Source organism: Lucilia cuprina, chromosome 5 (assembly GCF_022045245.1).
Source record: "Lucilia cuprina isolate Lc7/37 chromosome 5, ASM2204524v1, whole genome shotgun sequence".
In the NCBI taxonomy this organism is placed as follows: Eukaryota; Metazoa; Arthropoda; class Insecta; order Diptera; family Calliphoridae; genus Lucilia; species Lucilia cuprina.
In genome coordinates, this window is record NC_060953.1 from 59,274,445 (window position 1) to 59,290,043 (window position 15,599).

The window sequence follows — 15,599 nt, forward strand, 5'->3', positions numbered from 1 at the left end:
CGGATTCCGTTTTTATTTAAAATCTTTGAAAATTTTAAAATTAAGCGTATATGAGAACTTAGCCGGCCTACAGTCGATTTTAAGCCGCCGCCGATATTTTTAGTGTCAGCCGCCGCCGTTAATATTTGTCGGCGCAGGGCTCTGTTACGAAGCCTTCAAGAAAAAATTAAAATGGCGAAAAACCGAGTGCACAGTTTTTCTTAAATAAAATATAATAAGAAAATAATTATAAAAATTAACTAAATCATATTCATTATAATCTTTTACAATTAATGGTCAAAGTGTAATAGAAAAGTGTAAAATAATTGAAATATATACAGAGTAATTAACGTTTGAAAAAGTGCTGCAAAATTAACATTGAAAAAAGACGAAGAAAAAAACTTCAAATTGAATGAAAAAAGCATACAAATAATATTTGAATTGTACAAACACTGCACGCAAAGAATGTTTTCATCTAGTTCTTTTCTAAATTAGTTATAAACAGTTTATATGATACGCAAGTTTAAGTATTTAAGATATTTTATGCTAAAATAGTACATTTGAATAGTTTATGCTGCAAACAATTCGTGGCTGTTTTAAGACGGCTCATTCCCAATAATAAAACACGCACACAATCAGACAAACAAAGTGTAAAGAAAAAAAGTTGCGATTATACCGCATCATAAAAAAGCGGTATTTTCTCTCTATCATCCAATTGCCGGAGAAAAAATAACTTTATTTTTCTCTTTACTTAAATCTTAGTTATTAAAATAGTATTTGAATTTGTCTTACAAAAGAGTGTAAACAAAAATAACTCACCACACCAAAAAAAATGTTTATTTTGATAAAACAGCTGTTACGGTTTGTTTTATTTTTCGTCGGGTTGTTTTCTTTATGTGCGTGAAATCGACTTTTAATTAAATGAAAAAAAGTCGAAAAATCGACTTTTAACTAAATGCAAAAAGTCGAAAAGTCGACTTTTCATAAAATGCAAAAAGTCGAAAGTTTCAACTATAGAACCCTACTTTAAGGTACAATAAATTTTATGACTTAAACGATCGCGATTTATTTATTTATTTAGTATTAAAAAAGCCATTTTGATAGAATTAATAGTATATAGTAATTTAATAAACATAAGTGTAAATATAAAGTTATGCAAAAACTATTACAAATGTTTTTGGTACATAATTCTATATACAAAAAGAGCAATTTTTGTTCGTAATCGATGAACTCAGGAACCAAGGCACCTACTTCATAGGACCAAATATATGTTTCAGAGATCGGGAGAAGTGTTCCTGTAAATTTTTATATTTATCTGACAGATAGCGTCGAAGTTTTAATTTTCAGTCAGTTACACTTAAACCGCTAAATTGATTAATATTTAAAAATTTAAGGGATGTATAGATTGAATTAAATCTTATGTGAAAAGTCTAAATGTTCATCAAGGCCCATCAACGAGGTCCAGGCTCCCCTAGCTATGTTATAAAATAGTTTCATATACATACAATAATTTTTCTCTACATACAATTTTATATATTTATTTCCATCATGCCGTTCAACAATATGGCAACATTTTCTTTTTGACATTCTATCATCGTACACGAGTTCTTCGTTAAGTTTCGTTCATTATACACTATAGTTGTACTCTTCTTACGCCATTGTCAAATTAAATGAAAAATTGACGCATAGTAAAAGAAAAAAGTTGTGTAGATGTAAGCTCTGTGAAAATTAATAAATTTTATTGAAAAAGTAAATAATTTCACTAGAAATTTGTTTAATAAGTTGCAACTAGTTTTATACTATAACAATTAAATGAAATTTTTGTAAAAGGTAAGCATTTTAAGTGGAAAAAATTGAAAATAAAATTTGTCATTCAACGGCATACAACCATCGATCGGCAAAAAAATGTTCTGAATAGAAAAAAAATTTCTTTGTGTTTCTCTTCTCACTACATGTTTTCTCTTTTCACACACACACACAAACAATTTTTGTTTTTGCTGCTGCTACCATACACCGATACAAATTTAATGAATGAATGTCAAGTAGAAGGAAAACAAGTAAGAAAAAACAATAAAAACACTGTATACAAAACGAAAAAATAATCATTAGAAACGACGAAAAGCCGCATTTGTGTGTTACGGGTTGTTTGCAATATCTTTTTTTGTTTGTGAAATTGTATATATAACCGATTGATTATTGTAAGCGAAGCAACAAAAAAGGAAATCAATGAAAATCATGGCTGATTTAGATGCTGTACATTTGGGTTTAGATGAAAATGAGGCAGACATTGCTGAGGAACTGCAACATTTTGACGATTCTTTTGACACTCGTAGCGAAGCCTCCGAGTCTGGTTCAGAGTCGTCTGACTCTCAGCCTAGCATAAGTTCGGTTAGTACCACGCAGTCGAATAAATCGAAAGAGAAGAGAAAAATTAAAAAAACCGACAAGTCTTCAAAGGACTCCAGCACCAACAAGAAGTCTGCACTAAAACGTTCAAGCTCAAGTTCTAAGGATAATGCAGCAGCTGTTAATGGCAAGTCATCTTCTTCTAAAAAGAAAAAATCAGAATCGAGTAAAACTGCTGATACTTCCACTGATTCGCTGGAAAATAAAAAGAGTGAAACAACAGCTAATGAATCTAAATCATCACGCAAAAAGTCCATTGACAATGCACAAACTTCTTCCTCTAACAATGCCAATGTTAGTGGCAGTGCCAAAAGTGAGGCCAGCGATGACGAAGCCGTCAAACCGAAAAACTCTACTCCGTTTGATAGCGATTCCGAATCAGAGGATTCTGACTCAGCGGCAAATATAAAACGTAATGGTCGCAAAAATACCTCGAAAAGTGCTTCGCCCGAAAAGAAAACTGTTTCCTCTAGTGGTGGAAGTAAAAGTGTCTCTTCGTATGATTATAAAACAAAATTAAATTATTTATTTCGTGATACACGTTTCTTCCTAATCAAATCGAATAATGCAGACAATGTGGCTATAGCGAAGAGTAAAAGTGTCTGGGCCACTTTACCACAAAATGATGCCAATTTGAATCAGGCTTTCAAGGAGGCTCGTAATGTTTTACTTATCTATTCCGTTAATGAGAGCGGTAAGTATAAATAACAACAAAAACAGTTTTAATGTTAAATATTTTTTTAAATTTTTTATATAAAAAAATTTTTATTAAAAGATTTTTTACTAACTTTTCTAATATTCTCTTTTCTTCTTCTAGGAAAATTTGCTGGCTTTGCCCGCATGAGCGCCCAATCACGTCGTGATTTAACCCAACCACCATGGGTTTTACCTCCAAGCATCTCAGCTAAAGCATTGGGTGGTGTTATCGAAATAGACTGGATTTGTCGCAAAGAGCTATCGTTCAACTGTACCTCCCATTTGTACAATTCATGGAATGAAGGTAAACCGGTAAAAATTGGTCGTGATGGTCAAGAGATTGAACCTAAGGTGGGTGCGGAGTTATGTCGTCTTTTTCCGGAAGACGAGAAAATCGAATTGACACCCATTTTAAGGAAATCAAAGGAAACTGCAAAAGTAATGAGGGAGAAGGGCATACGTGTGATTTATAAACCACCAAAAAGTCTATCATCACGTGGCGGCGTAGGAGGTGGCCGTGGAAATCATCATTATCGTAGTGGTGGTGGCGGTGATCGTCGTGAGGGTGGTGGTCCTATGCGTCATAAAAGATCTTATGGCGGTCCTCATCGCCCTTACAAATTACCACATATGGGTCATCCGGGCTCAAGTTATAAACGTGGTGGTTCACCCTTTGGTCGTGGTGGTCCGATGGGCGGTGGCAGCGGTGGCTCGAGAGCAGGTGGTGGTGATTCTTCTTTACCTCCTTGGGAAAGGTATATGACACCAACAGCTGCTGCCGAGGCCTACTTAGCAGACTATATGCGTACTATGCATGGTCAGCTGCCGCCACTGCCTTTTGTACCACCATTCGGTCAAATACCACCTCCAACGGCTGGCGGTACTGCTGTACCACCTCCTGGCTTGCCAGGCTCCATTTATGAACAATTGCCGCCACCAGCTAGATATTACGATGGTCCTCCATTGCCCGACTATCCTCCACCCCAGCCTATGCGTCCTCCACCACCAGGTTATGATAAGAATGCTCCTTCATTCGAAGATTTCGCAGCTTGGAAGCATGCTGGTCTACCTACCGGTAGTTTGCCACCCGGCTTCCCACCCAATATGTCTGGTGGTGCTGGTAATGGTGGTGGTAGTTCCGCTGCAGGAGGTGGTAGCGGCAGCAGTGCTGCCGGCGGGCTTGGCGGCAACAACAACTCCAACTATCGCGGAAACCGCAACAGCAACTCCAGCTCTAACTCAAATGCGAATCGTTCGCGTGATCGTGCAGGTCGTGCTAATGACTACCATCATCGTGGTGGTGGCAGTGCGGGCGGTTCATCACGTAGTGGAGGCAGTGGTAGTGGTGGTGGTGGCGATCGTGATCGTCACTTCCGTGGCGGTAATGAACGTAATAGTGGACGTAATTATCGAGATAATCGTCGTTAAGTGTTTAAACATCTATCGCTTCATTGCTATCTCTTTAATTTTTTCTAATTTTTATAAAATTATCGAATCGTATGCAATTTTTGTGTTTTCACTGAAAATCGCCAAGTGTAATAACTTAAAAAGAACATGCCTCAAAATAATAAATCAACCAACCAACCATTACACACCTCCACTCCACTCAACTCTACTCTATGCAACGTAGTGTTTTTTTTTATTTGAAAATATTTAAAAAAGGTGTTAAACAAAAATGAAAAGGAAAAAAGTATTCTCAACTTTTTAAAAGTGTTTTAAAATCGTTTTAATTAAAAAATATATTACAACAACACCTTACCAGCAAAATTAATAAGAAAAAATTTTTAAAATTAAAAAAAAAATAAGTGTGAAAAATATTTGAATTTGATGCTTAAAGAAAAAAAAAAAACTAAAAAATTAAAAAAAAAACTTAATATTTAGTATTTAACCTTAATTTAGTTTCCTTCTCCTTCTACATAATTATATATATATAAAACTTTTAAGAATTAAACATACAAAAAGATAAATATTGAAAAAATACATATAAAAAGAAAAATAAAACGTATTTAAAAATGAACTTTTTTATTGCAATAAATTAAGGTGGAGAGCCACTGTTTAAGTTTCAAAGTTATTAAAACCAAAAAAAAAAGAAAAGGAAACAAATCAGAAAACAAAAGACTGACCTGAAAAAAAGAAAGAAATCTTTTTTTTAAATAAAGACGTTTACTACTCTCCTTACCTTAAAAAAAAGAAAAACAAACGAACTGTTGGTTATTGCAAGAAAAAAATAAACGTTAGAAAAAAATAATTAAAAGTTCAAACTGAAAAGTGTTGGTACAAAAGAAATAAAAACCTATTTCATACAAAAATATATTAAAAACAAGTGCTAAATAGAAGAATCATTGAAAATAATAAAAAAGTGCAAAATAGTGTCAAAAGGAAATAATATAAATTTCCCCATTAATCACCAACCTTTTCAAACACTTCAAAAAGAAGCAAAAAAAAAAATAAGAAACGGACTTACATAAAGGCATTTCCAATTAAATAGACATTTAAATGGACTTTCGTAAATAGCTAATACAAGTGTTCCCCAATAATTCCCAAGGATTCAAGTAAATTCCTTTTACTTTAGAGTCCCTTCATATGAATAATTACCAACCAAAAAATAAAACTAAAATTATTTATTTCATTACTCTCACATAAGCAAAACAATGCAATTGTTAATTTATATTGTTGTTGTTTTGTCTTCTCATTTTATATATTTAACATAAAAATTGTTTTAAACATTTTATTATTAACTAATATTTTAATACTTTAATATTATTGTCTTTCAGACCTTTAGTAGAAACAAAAAAGAAAACACTTCCAAGCATGCAGTCAGTTTTGTTTGCTTAGCCTGTCAAGATTGCTGTTTTCCATTCCAATGACTCATTACTCCTCTCTCTCTCTCTCGCTCTCTCACTCTCTCTCTCTTACTGTACTCTCAGAGGGGGAAACACAGGCAGTTTTGTAGTAAAATTTTGTGTAATAAATCAAATAAATTTAAAGAACTCAACAATTACCATCAACCAACCAACAAACCAACCAACCAACATAACAATAATTAATAATTTTTCACCTGTAAAAGTGCAATTATAAAAAGGTGAAATTGTAAAATGGGTTAATGTGTCCAGTACAATGTATGTAAGTAGGTTGTTTATCTTTGTAAAAGACTTATACAATATGCTCTTTACATATAATTTGAAAAAAAACCTTTATTTCTTTAAAAAAAAAATATTTTTGTTCCACTTGGAAATTTTCTAAAAATTGTATATTTTATGGAAAATTTTTCATAAATTCTTTTTTTAGGGAAAATGTGTCATAAATTTTAATTATACTCTACACATACATCCGTCCGTCCGACTGGCTGTCCATGTAAACCTTGTGTGCAAGGTACAGTCTTCAATTTGGTACACACGCTTCTTTTGGCCCAAGGACGAAGCCTATTGAAAATAGCTAAAATCGGTCCATCATTTCGACTAGCCCCCATACAACCGTACCCCCCCCGAATAGGGCCTTTGGGCTTATAATTAATTTAAATGATCTATTATGTCAACAAAAGTCAACAAAACTTCGTTTTATAGAATTTTAAATGACACTACCGATTTTTGTAATGATCGGGCTTCATTTTACCCTAGCCCCCATTCAAACTCCCCTTCAAAAAATTACTTAGGGCGAGTTTTTCTAATAAAAATAATTTTCATTCTTTGGTTAAACCTGGTTTAATATTTGTTTCGTGTTTTTCAGTAATCAGTAAAGTTACTTAATATCTTAGTTTAACTGAGTGTAATTGGCCAATTAAACTCAAGTTATAAATGATAAAACACAATTAACAAAAACAATAAAACAATGATTTCGAAAGAACAAAAACATAATATTTTAAGTAAATTGCTATTTTGTGATTTATTTTCTTTCATTAATTATTGTTTTAAATGTTTATTTAACATTTTTCCAAAATTTTTCTTTTTACAAAAGTATTGTTTGCAAAAAACTGCTGTTCATTGTTTATGTTCTTGAGTGAAAACTTGGCAATACTAACAAAGTTAACTGAGCTTAAATCTAAAACTGAAAAACACAATTATCGCTTAAAGTCTGCCTAAATTTGTTCCGAATTTAATCTAACAGCAAGTTAAGCCTAGTTTAACTGATGAGTAAGAAACTTGCCCTTAATGGTCAAAATTCACTTACAAACACTAATAACACTTTTGAATTCTACATAAATAACTTTGAAGTAGACTTAACTTCCCCTACCAACATTTATAAGGATAGGACCATTTTTTACCCAAATCTCCTTTAAGCCCTCTTTTTAAAAAATTCTTTTTTTGACCAAAAAAGTAAAATAATAAATAACTTAAAAAAACAAATCAAATGTTTAATTTTTTTAATAATCCCCATTTTTAACATACTGACTGGTGTAGGGTATCTATGGTCGGCTACGCCCGACCGAAATTTTTGATAAATTTTCGTTATTAGAAAAGGTTTCATACATTTTTTGATAAAATTTGTTTAAGAATATTCTTTTTATTAAAATTAGTTTATAGCAAGTTTTCTACAAAAGTTCCATTTTAAAAAATCTTCGATACATTTTCTTTTTAAACAATTTTAGAATTTTAGATTTTTATAAAACATTCGATATTTGTTGAAGATTTTTGATAAATATTTTATTTATAAAAAAATTTTGATACATTTTTAATTTAATAACAAAATTTTCGATAAATTTTCTATTTTAATTTTAAATATAGAGAACATTTTTATATAATTTGTATTTTTGTATAAAATTTTCTCAAAATTTTTTAATTTATTTTTTAAAAATTTTAAATTTTTACAAAAAAAAAAAAAAAAAAAAAATCGATACATTTTCTATTTCATTAAACATTTTCTATTATTGACAGTGTTTAGTAAATTTTTTATGTTTATAAAAATTTTCAAATTTAATTTCGATAAATATTCTATTTAAACAAAAAAAATAAAATATTCGATATAGAAAATTTAAAAAAAAAATATTCTTTTAGAAAAAATTTCAATAAATTTTTGTTAAATAAAATATTTTTATAAATTTCAAATTTTTATACAATATTTTCTCAAAATTTTAGATTTTTGTTAAAAATTCTATCAAAATTTTATATTTTTGTTTAAAATTTTATTAAAATTTTTATTTTTTTTTCTGAAAATTTTAGATTTAAAAAAAAATTATACACTTTCTATTTCGTTGAAAACTTTTGAAAAATTTTCTATTATTGAAATATACTTTCTAGAAAAATTTCAATGATTTTTTTTATTTTTATAAAAAAAATTTATATATTTTTGTGAGAAAAATTTTGATAAATTTTTAATAGAAAATAATATGAATTTCAAAGTTCTTCATGTAGAATTTGAAGATTCTAGCTCTAATAGTTTCACAGATGTATGGATTTTTTGATTTAATTCATATGAGGACTTACAGTCCGACCTTTTTCTTCAAAATATTCAGATATATATAATAAAGTTCTTGTTGCAAAATTTGAAGAATCTTGTTCTATTAGTTTTCCAGATAAACGAAATTTTATATTAAATTCATATGGGAGGCGCAAAACCTTTCATTGATAGTCTGCCCGTAAACCCTCCCCCCCATGATGAAAGTCCGCTCTTTTTTCTCCAAAGCGTTCAGATGAATATAGAAGTTCTTTTTGCAAAATTCGAAAAAAAACGAATTTTTATATTTTATTAATATGGGAAGTGCCGCTTCCCTCATGGGGTAGTCCGTCAAATTATTTCCCAAAATGTTTACATTAATGTAAAGTTACTAGTGCAATTTTTTAATATTCTAACGAATTCCCGTATTTCATTTATATAGAAGGTGTCACGCCCCCTAATGCTGATCCGCCCACAGTTTTTTTTCTAGATAGTTTTATTTACACTAAAGTCGATCCGAAAAATATAAGAACTTCAATATTTTCTTAATATGGGCGTGGCATCTTTTTCGCCCACTTAAAATTTCAAAACAAAAAGTAGCCTATTATTCCTTCCAGATGTAGAGCAACACACAGAGAAAGTTTCAAGAAAATCGGTTCAGTAGTTTAGCCTGCTATAAGGTACAAACATATTATATTTTTGGCAGATTTTCTATTTTAAGAGAATATAAACGAAATTTTCTTTTTAAAAAAAAAATCGATAAATTTACATTTTATATAGAAAAATTTTCAATAAATTTTTATAAAATATTTTAAATTTTTTTTTGATAAATTTTAAATAATGAAATTTTTTTCAGAAATTGTTTCAAAACTTTTACAACTGACACATACATTATAATCCTATTAATTTCTAATTTCTCATTATCTAATATGAAATTGCTATTTACAACAATTGTTTTGTCAGTCTTAAACGTTTGCAACTTTGCCTTTTTTATAAATTGCACTTTACAGTTTTATCGCCCATATAACTATTGGACATCTGACTAGAACTTTTCGGTTTTTTTTTTATAAAAAAAATCACACCAAACAAATCTTTTACCAACCCTTTCCAAATAGACCTAAGACCAATGACCATCAGGACCTTTTTTTGTTTTTCTTTTTTTCAAATTACAAGTCTCTTTACAGATCTCAAGCCATTTAAATGGAAACTTCTTCTACCTACAGAATGAACATAAAATCCTGCAGACTACCAACATCTACCAAATATGGAAACTAATGGAAGCGGATTTTTAAATGGATGTAATAATTTTTATATAATTTATTTTATACAACTTAAATTATGTTTAATAACGCCAAATAATTTTATATCAATAAAAAAATTTGTAATTAAAAAAAACAAACACTTCTTTGTTAAATGATTATTTTAATTTATCTTTAGTTTTAAGAATGATTTCATCATCAGAACTTTCTGAATCTTCATTTAAAATATTGAAATTTATTTTATTCGAGGGTTTTGAAATTACAGCAGAGTTTGTTGTGCTGCCTGATGAAGAAGAGGCATGATTGTTGCTTAGTGTATTAGGTGGATTGTTGATATTATTCAAGTTATTAGCTCGGCTAGATGTAGATGGTAATGATGAATTGTATATGGGTTCTGTAAACGAAAATCAATAGATTGTGATAATTGTGATCGAATGTTAATTAAAAAAAAAAACACTACCCAGCAGTTCGACGGGACAGTCCCGAACTGACCACTTAACCTACCACTTGTGGTGGCCCAGGTGACCGACCATTTTAACATGGGCTTGTCCTACAAGGAAGTTAATCGTCACTCTACACCCTACAAAGAGACAGTAAAGAAACGATTGCCTCCGCTCTCGCTTACAAAGGGGACACTAAAGTGACGACTGCTTCATTCTCATTTACAAAGAATTTATTTGTGACGAAAGACCAAAAACATATGAATTGGAGTCAGCCAGGTGGTAAGATATTAATGGAACTAAAATTTAAAAATTTCAAGTGTCTACTCCTTAGAATACTATGGGACAATAATGTGACGATTGACCCAAAAGTTATAAATTTGAGACATCCAGATGGTGGCATATTAGTAGAAAGTAAAAATCATTTCTCCAAAAGTACAACAAAAAAAAAATAACTTTTAAGAGTATAACCTCTAGGTTTTTTGAGGACAGTAAAGAGACGACTGTCTCCGCTTACAAAGGGGACACTAAAGTGATGACTGTCTTCATTCTCGATTACACGCGACGAATGACCCAAAAGATACGAATTACGATTGCCTCCGCTCTCGCTTACAAAGGGGACACTAAAGTGACGACTGCTTCATTCTCATTTACAAAGAATTTATTTGTGACGAAAGACCAAAAACATATGAATTGGAGTCAGCCAGGTGGTAAGATATTAATGGAACTAAAATTTAAAAATTTCAAGTGTCTACTCTTTAGAATACTATGGGACAATAATGTGACGATTGACCCAAAAGTTATAAATTTGAGACATCCAGATGGTGGCATATTAGTAGAAAGTAAAAATCATTTCTCCAAAAGTACAACAAAAAAAAAATAACTTTTAAGAGTATAACCTCTAGGTTTTTTGAGGACAGTAAAGAGACGACTGTCTCCGCTTACAAAGGGGACACTAAAGTGATGACTGTCTTCATTCTCGATTACACGCGACGAATGACCCAAAAGATACGAATTACGATCATCCAGGTAAGTAACTATTAGTGAAAATTACTGTCTTTTTCGTATGCATTGACTCTTTGTCGAACTGCTGGGTATAGATTTCTTTTAAAATTACTACATACAAATAGATTTTAATACATTTTCTACTTTTACTTACCATCATCATTTAAAACATCATGATTACGTTCTTGGCGTTTGGTTATCAAGTATGTAGAGGAATAAAATAGTAACGGTAAAAATAAAATTATACCCAAAGCAATTGTAAATAATGTAACATTATAATCACGATGACAACAATGCAATTCTTTCGACCACATATTACGTGTACGATTCATCTGTCGATTGGGAGGAAAACAAACTATTAAAAAGGGGAATTCCCCTTAAACTCATTAGTATATTTCTTCTAACAAACACTTACTGAGTCTTGTAAATCAAAGCAAACTTCTCCATTATTATGTTGATCCAAATTGATATAGAAAGTATTTAAATCCATATATTGACTTTTACACTTTTCACAAGGATTTTTCTTATATTTTTGATAACAATCATTAAAAACTTGATTTTTTTCGTAAAATACAAAGCTATTATTATTGTTGAAACAATCTAGAAAAGTAAAGCAATTAAATATTTAAATTTGCCATAAATAAATGCCTAAACTTACCGTCACAATACGCTTTTGTCCAGAGTCCCGTTAGTAATATTTCTGTGGAAGCCACTAAATTAATACGATCCTTATCGAAATACATACTTTCACAATTTGCTGACAAGAGATCATAGGCATGTAATACACCATCGTGAGCATTTTTACATTTGAGGCACATAGTCACAGGAACTGAATTGGTGGTAATGCAGTATATGAAAAGGGTTTGTTGGTTGGCCAATTCTCTCAAATATGTCGGACATGTTCCGTTTTTAGCTTTTACAAGATAAATTAATGAACATATTATAATTATTTTCAGTATCATGTTATTATGTCTATTATTTATACAAGTTATTCTTTATTTAATGCACTCTTCGACAAATATTAACTAAAGACTAATGAAATGAGTCAAATATAAATGATTTTACTTTGTTCATAAAAATGTAAACAATGCAGCTTCTGTTTTGTTTCTGATACTCACTAGGATTTGATAGCATGACAAGAGTGTAACAAGCAGATTACGCTAAAATGGAGAAAGAAAACAATTTTAAGAAAATTTAACTTTAACAGGAAAATAAAAAAACATTAAACATTTTTTATTGATTATATTTTTTACTTTAAAAACGTTAATTTGAATTAAATCTTGCAGTCATACTCAAAAGGCACACAGTTGTATTATAAAGTATCTTAAGGTAATATTATTAGTAGGGTTCTATACAGGATGCACTAAGTAAGTTGAAATTGTTAAGGCAGCTGATTTTTATTTGTTTATTTAAAAAGTGCTTGGGTTGTGTCAAAATAAATTAATTTGTTTTTAATCTAAAAAAAATTACATTTGTTTTTTCAAAGCAAAAAAAACTTAAATTTAAAATTATGAATTAAAATGTTCATAAAAAGTTTTCAAATAAGAAATTTCAAATGAAGAAGCTTCAAAACATTGTCCTGCTGCAGATACAAGCTAAATGTAACGACGGTTTTGTAGGTAATATTGTGAAATACACAAGAACTATTTCTTTCCAATGTTTATTATTTTTCAATTTTAGAAATTTCATTTTGAAAAACCGCAACAAAAAATTATTGTGTTTGTTGCCGAAACGCTCCCACCTTACTTTTTACATCATGGTTCTATAGTTAAAACGAAAAGTCGACTTGTAGACTTTTTTCATTTAGTTAAAAGTCGACTTTGAGACTACATAAGTATTTTATAAATAGTTAAAGTCGACTTTTCGACTTTTTTCATTTAATTAAAAGTCGACTTTTAGACTTTTCGAATATAAGTATTTTATAAAGAGACTTTCCGACTTTTTTCGGCTTTTTTCGAGTTTTTTCAATTATTTCAATATCAATAACTTTTCGAATTTTTTCGGCTATTTTGACTTTTTTCGAGTTTTTTCAATTATTTTAGAGTTTTTGACTTTTTTCCACTTTTTTAAAATTTTTTTTGTTTCTACAATTTTCGAGTTTTCGATTTTTTTCGACTTTTCGACTTTTATTAACAAAGTCGACTTTTCGACTTTTTTCACAGACGATAGTCGAGTTATCGACTTTTTTGGCACAAAATAGTCGACTTAGACTTTTCGACTTTTTTCGACAAAAAGTCGATTGTTCGATTATTCGAAAGTCGATTTATAGAACCCTATAAACCAGTATTTGATGAAAACAACGTTATTTTTTCTTAAATTTATTACTATATTTTTCTTATACCTTTTGTTTGGCAATGTACTGTTGTCATAAGTACATTTGCTACTAAATTAAACAACCTTGAAGCTTACACTTTGAATTTCTGCACACACACACTCAGAGAATTATTTAATATTCTGCTTCAGTTTTGTTTTTTAAAACGCCGAGTGCAGACGATTATACCGGATAGTTGAAGAAAAAAAAGAAAGATAAATTATGTTGTTGTCTACAACAATAATAATACATACATTAAATATTTTTACTTGTGTATATACAACAAGAAAAAAATATATGTAAATTTTTTTGTCAAACAATAAATAATTGTTGTAACAATTAAAGTTTATTCTTTTGTTTGCACTTCGATACAAACGAAGTTTATTTAATGTAAATATAAAAAGTGCAATTTTTAATATTGTGTGTAAATTGTTAAAATCCAATTGGATTTTTTTCGCAGCGACAGAAAAGTGTGAAAAGGTAACAAACGGAACAGCCTTTTTGGTGTTCGTGTGTGTGTGTGATTTGCCAAAAATGAAAATTATTAAACAAACAAAATATGAGTTTTGATGAATAAACAAAAAAAAACAATAATAAATAATAAACAAAAAAGCCGGTAATTGTTGAAATTTATTGTATATTAAAAAAAAAACTAAAATTAATTAAGTGCAAATTATTGATACTAAAGAGAAAAAAAATTTTATTCGAGAAAAAAAGGCGACGCTGCGCCACTCCTTTTGCAAAGTTATTTCTTTTTTCGTTTGTTTTTTTTAAGTTATTGTTGTTTTTGTATTTTCTCTGTATTGTTTCCCGTTTGTCTGCAAATTCGGTTGTTGTTGTTGTTGTTTATATTGTTTTTGTAACATCTCAGTTTTATATTCATCCTTGTTTTTGGTTGTTTTATATGTGTTCTTGTTGTTGTAGTTATTTTATTTTGTGTTTATTATCCTTGTCAATAAAATAGTGGTGGTTGTTCTGAATTTCTGCAAAAACAGAAAAGAAAATATGATATAAAAATATATAATTGTATTTCGGTACATGTGTATAATGAACAAATTTAATATATGAAAAATATATAAAAACACCCGTATGTAAAAGGAAAATGTTTAAAAAAATAAGATACTTTTTTTTTTTCTTTAACACGAGTCACTGCTCTAAGATTTCAAATTTAAAATCATTATAAACTGGATTAAATTTTCTTAAAAATATTATCTCTACGCTTTTAAAAAAAGGTAAGTGAACATTTTTTTTATTGTATTAATTTATGTAAATTAAATACTGAACAAATGTTTAAAATATAAACAGCCTATATACAGTAAGCGGCATAATAATAGGGTTATTGAAACATTTTTAAGGAAAATATCTATAAAATTTAAAAAATTTGAAAATCTTTTTATGAAAAAATCTAAAAGTTTGAAGCTTGTATAGTATAGGACATGGCCGACCATACAATACGCTATACCATGAGTAGGGGTCTATAGTAGGGTTCTATAGTTGAAACGAAAAGTCGACTTTTCGACTTTTTGCATTTTATGAAAAGTCGACTATTCGACTTTTTGCATTTAGTTAAATGTCGATTTTTCGACTTTTTTCATTTAATTAAAAGTCGATTTTTCGACTTTTCGACTTTTTTCATTTAATTAAAAGTTGATTTTTCGACTTTTAATATTTTATTAATAGTCGACTTTTCGACTTTTTTCGACTTTTTCCGACTTTTTTCGACCTTTTCCGACTTTTCGCCTATTTTCGACTTTTGACTTTTTTTCGACTATTTCCGACTTTCTATTTTCGACTTTTTCCGACCAGAGTTAAAAATTTATAAAGTTGCCAGAAGCGTAAATTTATAATGTTGCCATTTAACATTATATTATTATTTATTATTATTATTAATAACAAAAAATTTATTGATATTTTTTTTAATTGTTGCAATTTTTTGAGTTTTTTTCGACTTCTTTCTATTTTCGACTTTTTCCGACTTTTTCCAACTTTCAACTTTTTTCGACTTTCCGACTTTTTCCGACTTTTCGACTCTTTCCGACTTTTATTTACAAAGTCGACTTTTCGACTTTTTGTCATAGACGATAGTCGAGTTATCGACCTTTTTGGAACAAAATAGTCGACTTCGATTTATAG

General features: G+C 29.6%; 2 protein-coding genes and 1 long non-coding RNA gene across 5 annotated transcripts; 2 read left to right on the forward strand and 1 right to left on the reverse strand.

The window, feature by feature from the left end:
• The first annotated feature begins 1,657 nt into the window (after positions 1-1,657).
• Positions 1,658-4,811, forward strand: LOC111675842 (YTH domain-containing protein 1). 2 transcript variants are annotated; one of them, XM_023436687.2, is made up of 3 exons: positions 1,658-1,809; positions 2,026-3,079; positions 3,203-4,811. In XM_023436687.2, exons 2-3 carry the CDS (start codon positions 2,206-2,208, stop codon positions 4,507-4,509), a joined length of 2,181 nt encoding a protein of 726 aa, XP_023292455.2. In that variant the 5' UTR covers positions 1,658-1,809; positions 2,026-2,205; the 3' UTR covers positions 4,510-4,811. The 2 variants fall into 2 exon arrangements, with proteins under 2 accessions (XP_023292455.2, XP_046807267.1); XM_046951311.1 differs by having other exon boundaries at positions 1,668-1,809; positions 2,023-3,079.
• Positions 4,812-5,352: 541 nt separating this feature from the next.
• On the forward strand, positions 5,353-9,850 carry LOC124419977. The gene is made up of 2 exons (XR_006940960.1): positions 5,353-6,204; positions 9,636-9,850. It is a non-coding gene; the product is annotated as an uncharacterized LOC124419977 (long non-coding RNA).
• LOC111675848 (osteopetrosis-associated transmembrane protein 1) lies at positions 9,756-14,000 on the reverse strand. 2 transcript variants are annotated; one of them, XM_046951327.1, is made up of 6 exons: positions 13,497-14,000; positions 12,274-12,315; positions 11,814-12,068; positions 11,571-11,755; positions 11,310-11,487; positions 9,756-10,104 (listed from the first exon to the last, which is right to left on the reverse strand). In XM_046951327.1, the coding sequence occupies exons 2-6, from the start codon at positions 12,287-12,289 to the stop codon at positions 9,869-9,871; spliced, it is 870 nt and encodes a 289-aa protein (XP_046807283.1). In that variant the 5' UTR covers positions 12,290-12,315; positions 13,497-14,000; the 3' UTR covers positions 9,756-9,868. The 2 variants fall into 2 exon arrangements, with proteins under 2 accessions (XP_046807283.1, XP_023292466.2); XM_023436698.2 differs by lacking the exons at positions 12,274-12,315; positions 13,497-14,000 and having other exon boundaries at positions 11,814-12,201.
• Between the last annotated feature and the right edge of the window lie 1,599 nt (positions 14,001-15,599).

What these genes read in the sequence shown, in the direction of transcription:
- LOC111675842 (XM_023436687.2), top strand. Translation starts at nt 2,206, where the DNA reads ATGAAAATCATGGCTGATTTAGATGCTGTACATTTGGGTTTAGATGAA. An exon ending in CTATTCCGTTAATGAGAGCG is followed by an intron (nt 3,080 to 3,202) that starts GTAAGTATAAAT and finishes TTCTTCTTCTAG; the next exon opens with GAAAATTTGCTGGCTTTGCC.
- LOC111675848 (XM_023436698.2), bottom strand. Translation starts at nt 12,117, where the DNA reads ATGATACTGAAAATAATTATAATATGTTCATTAATTTATCTTGTAAAA. An exon ending in GACAAAAGCGTATTGTGACG is followed by an intron (nt 11,756 to 11,813) that starts GTAAGTTTAGGC and finishes TTACTTTTCTAG; the next exon opens with ATTGTTTCAACAATAATAAT. An exon ending in TGATGTTTTAAATGATGATG is followed by an intron (nt 10,105 to 11,309) that starts GTAAGTAAAAGT and finishes TTTCGTTTACAG; the next exon opens with AACCCATATACAATTCATCA.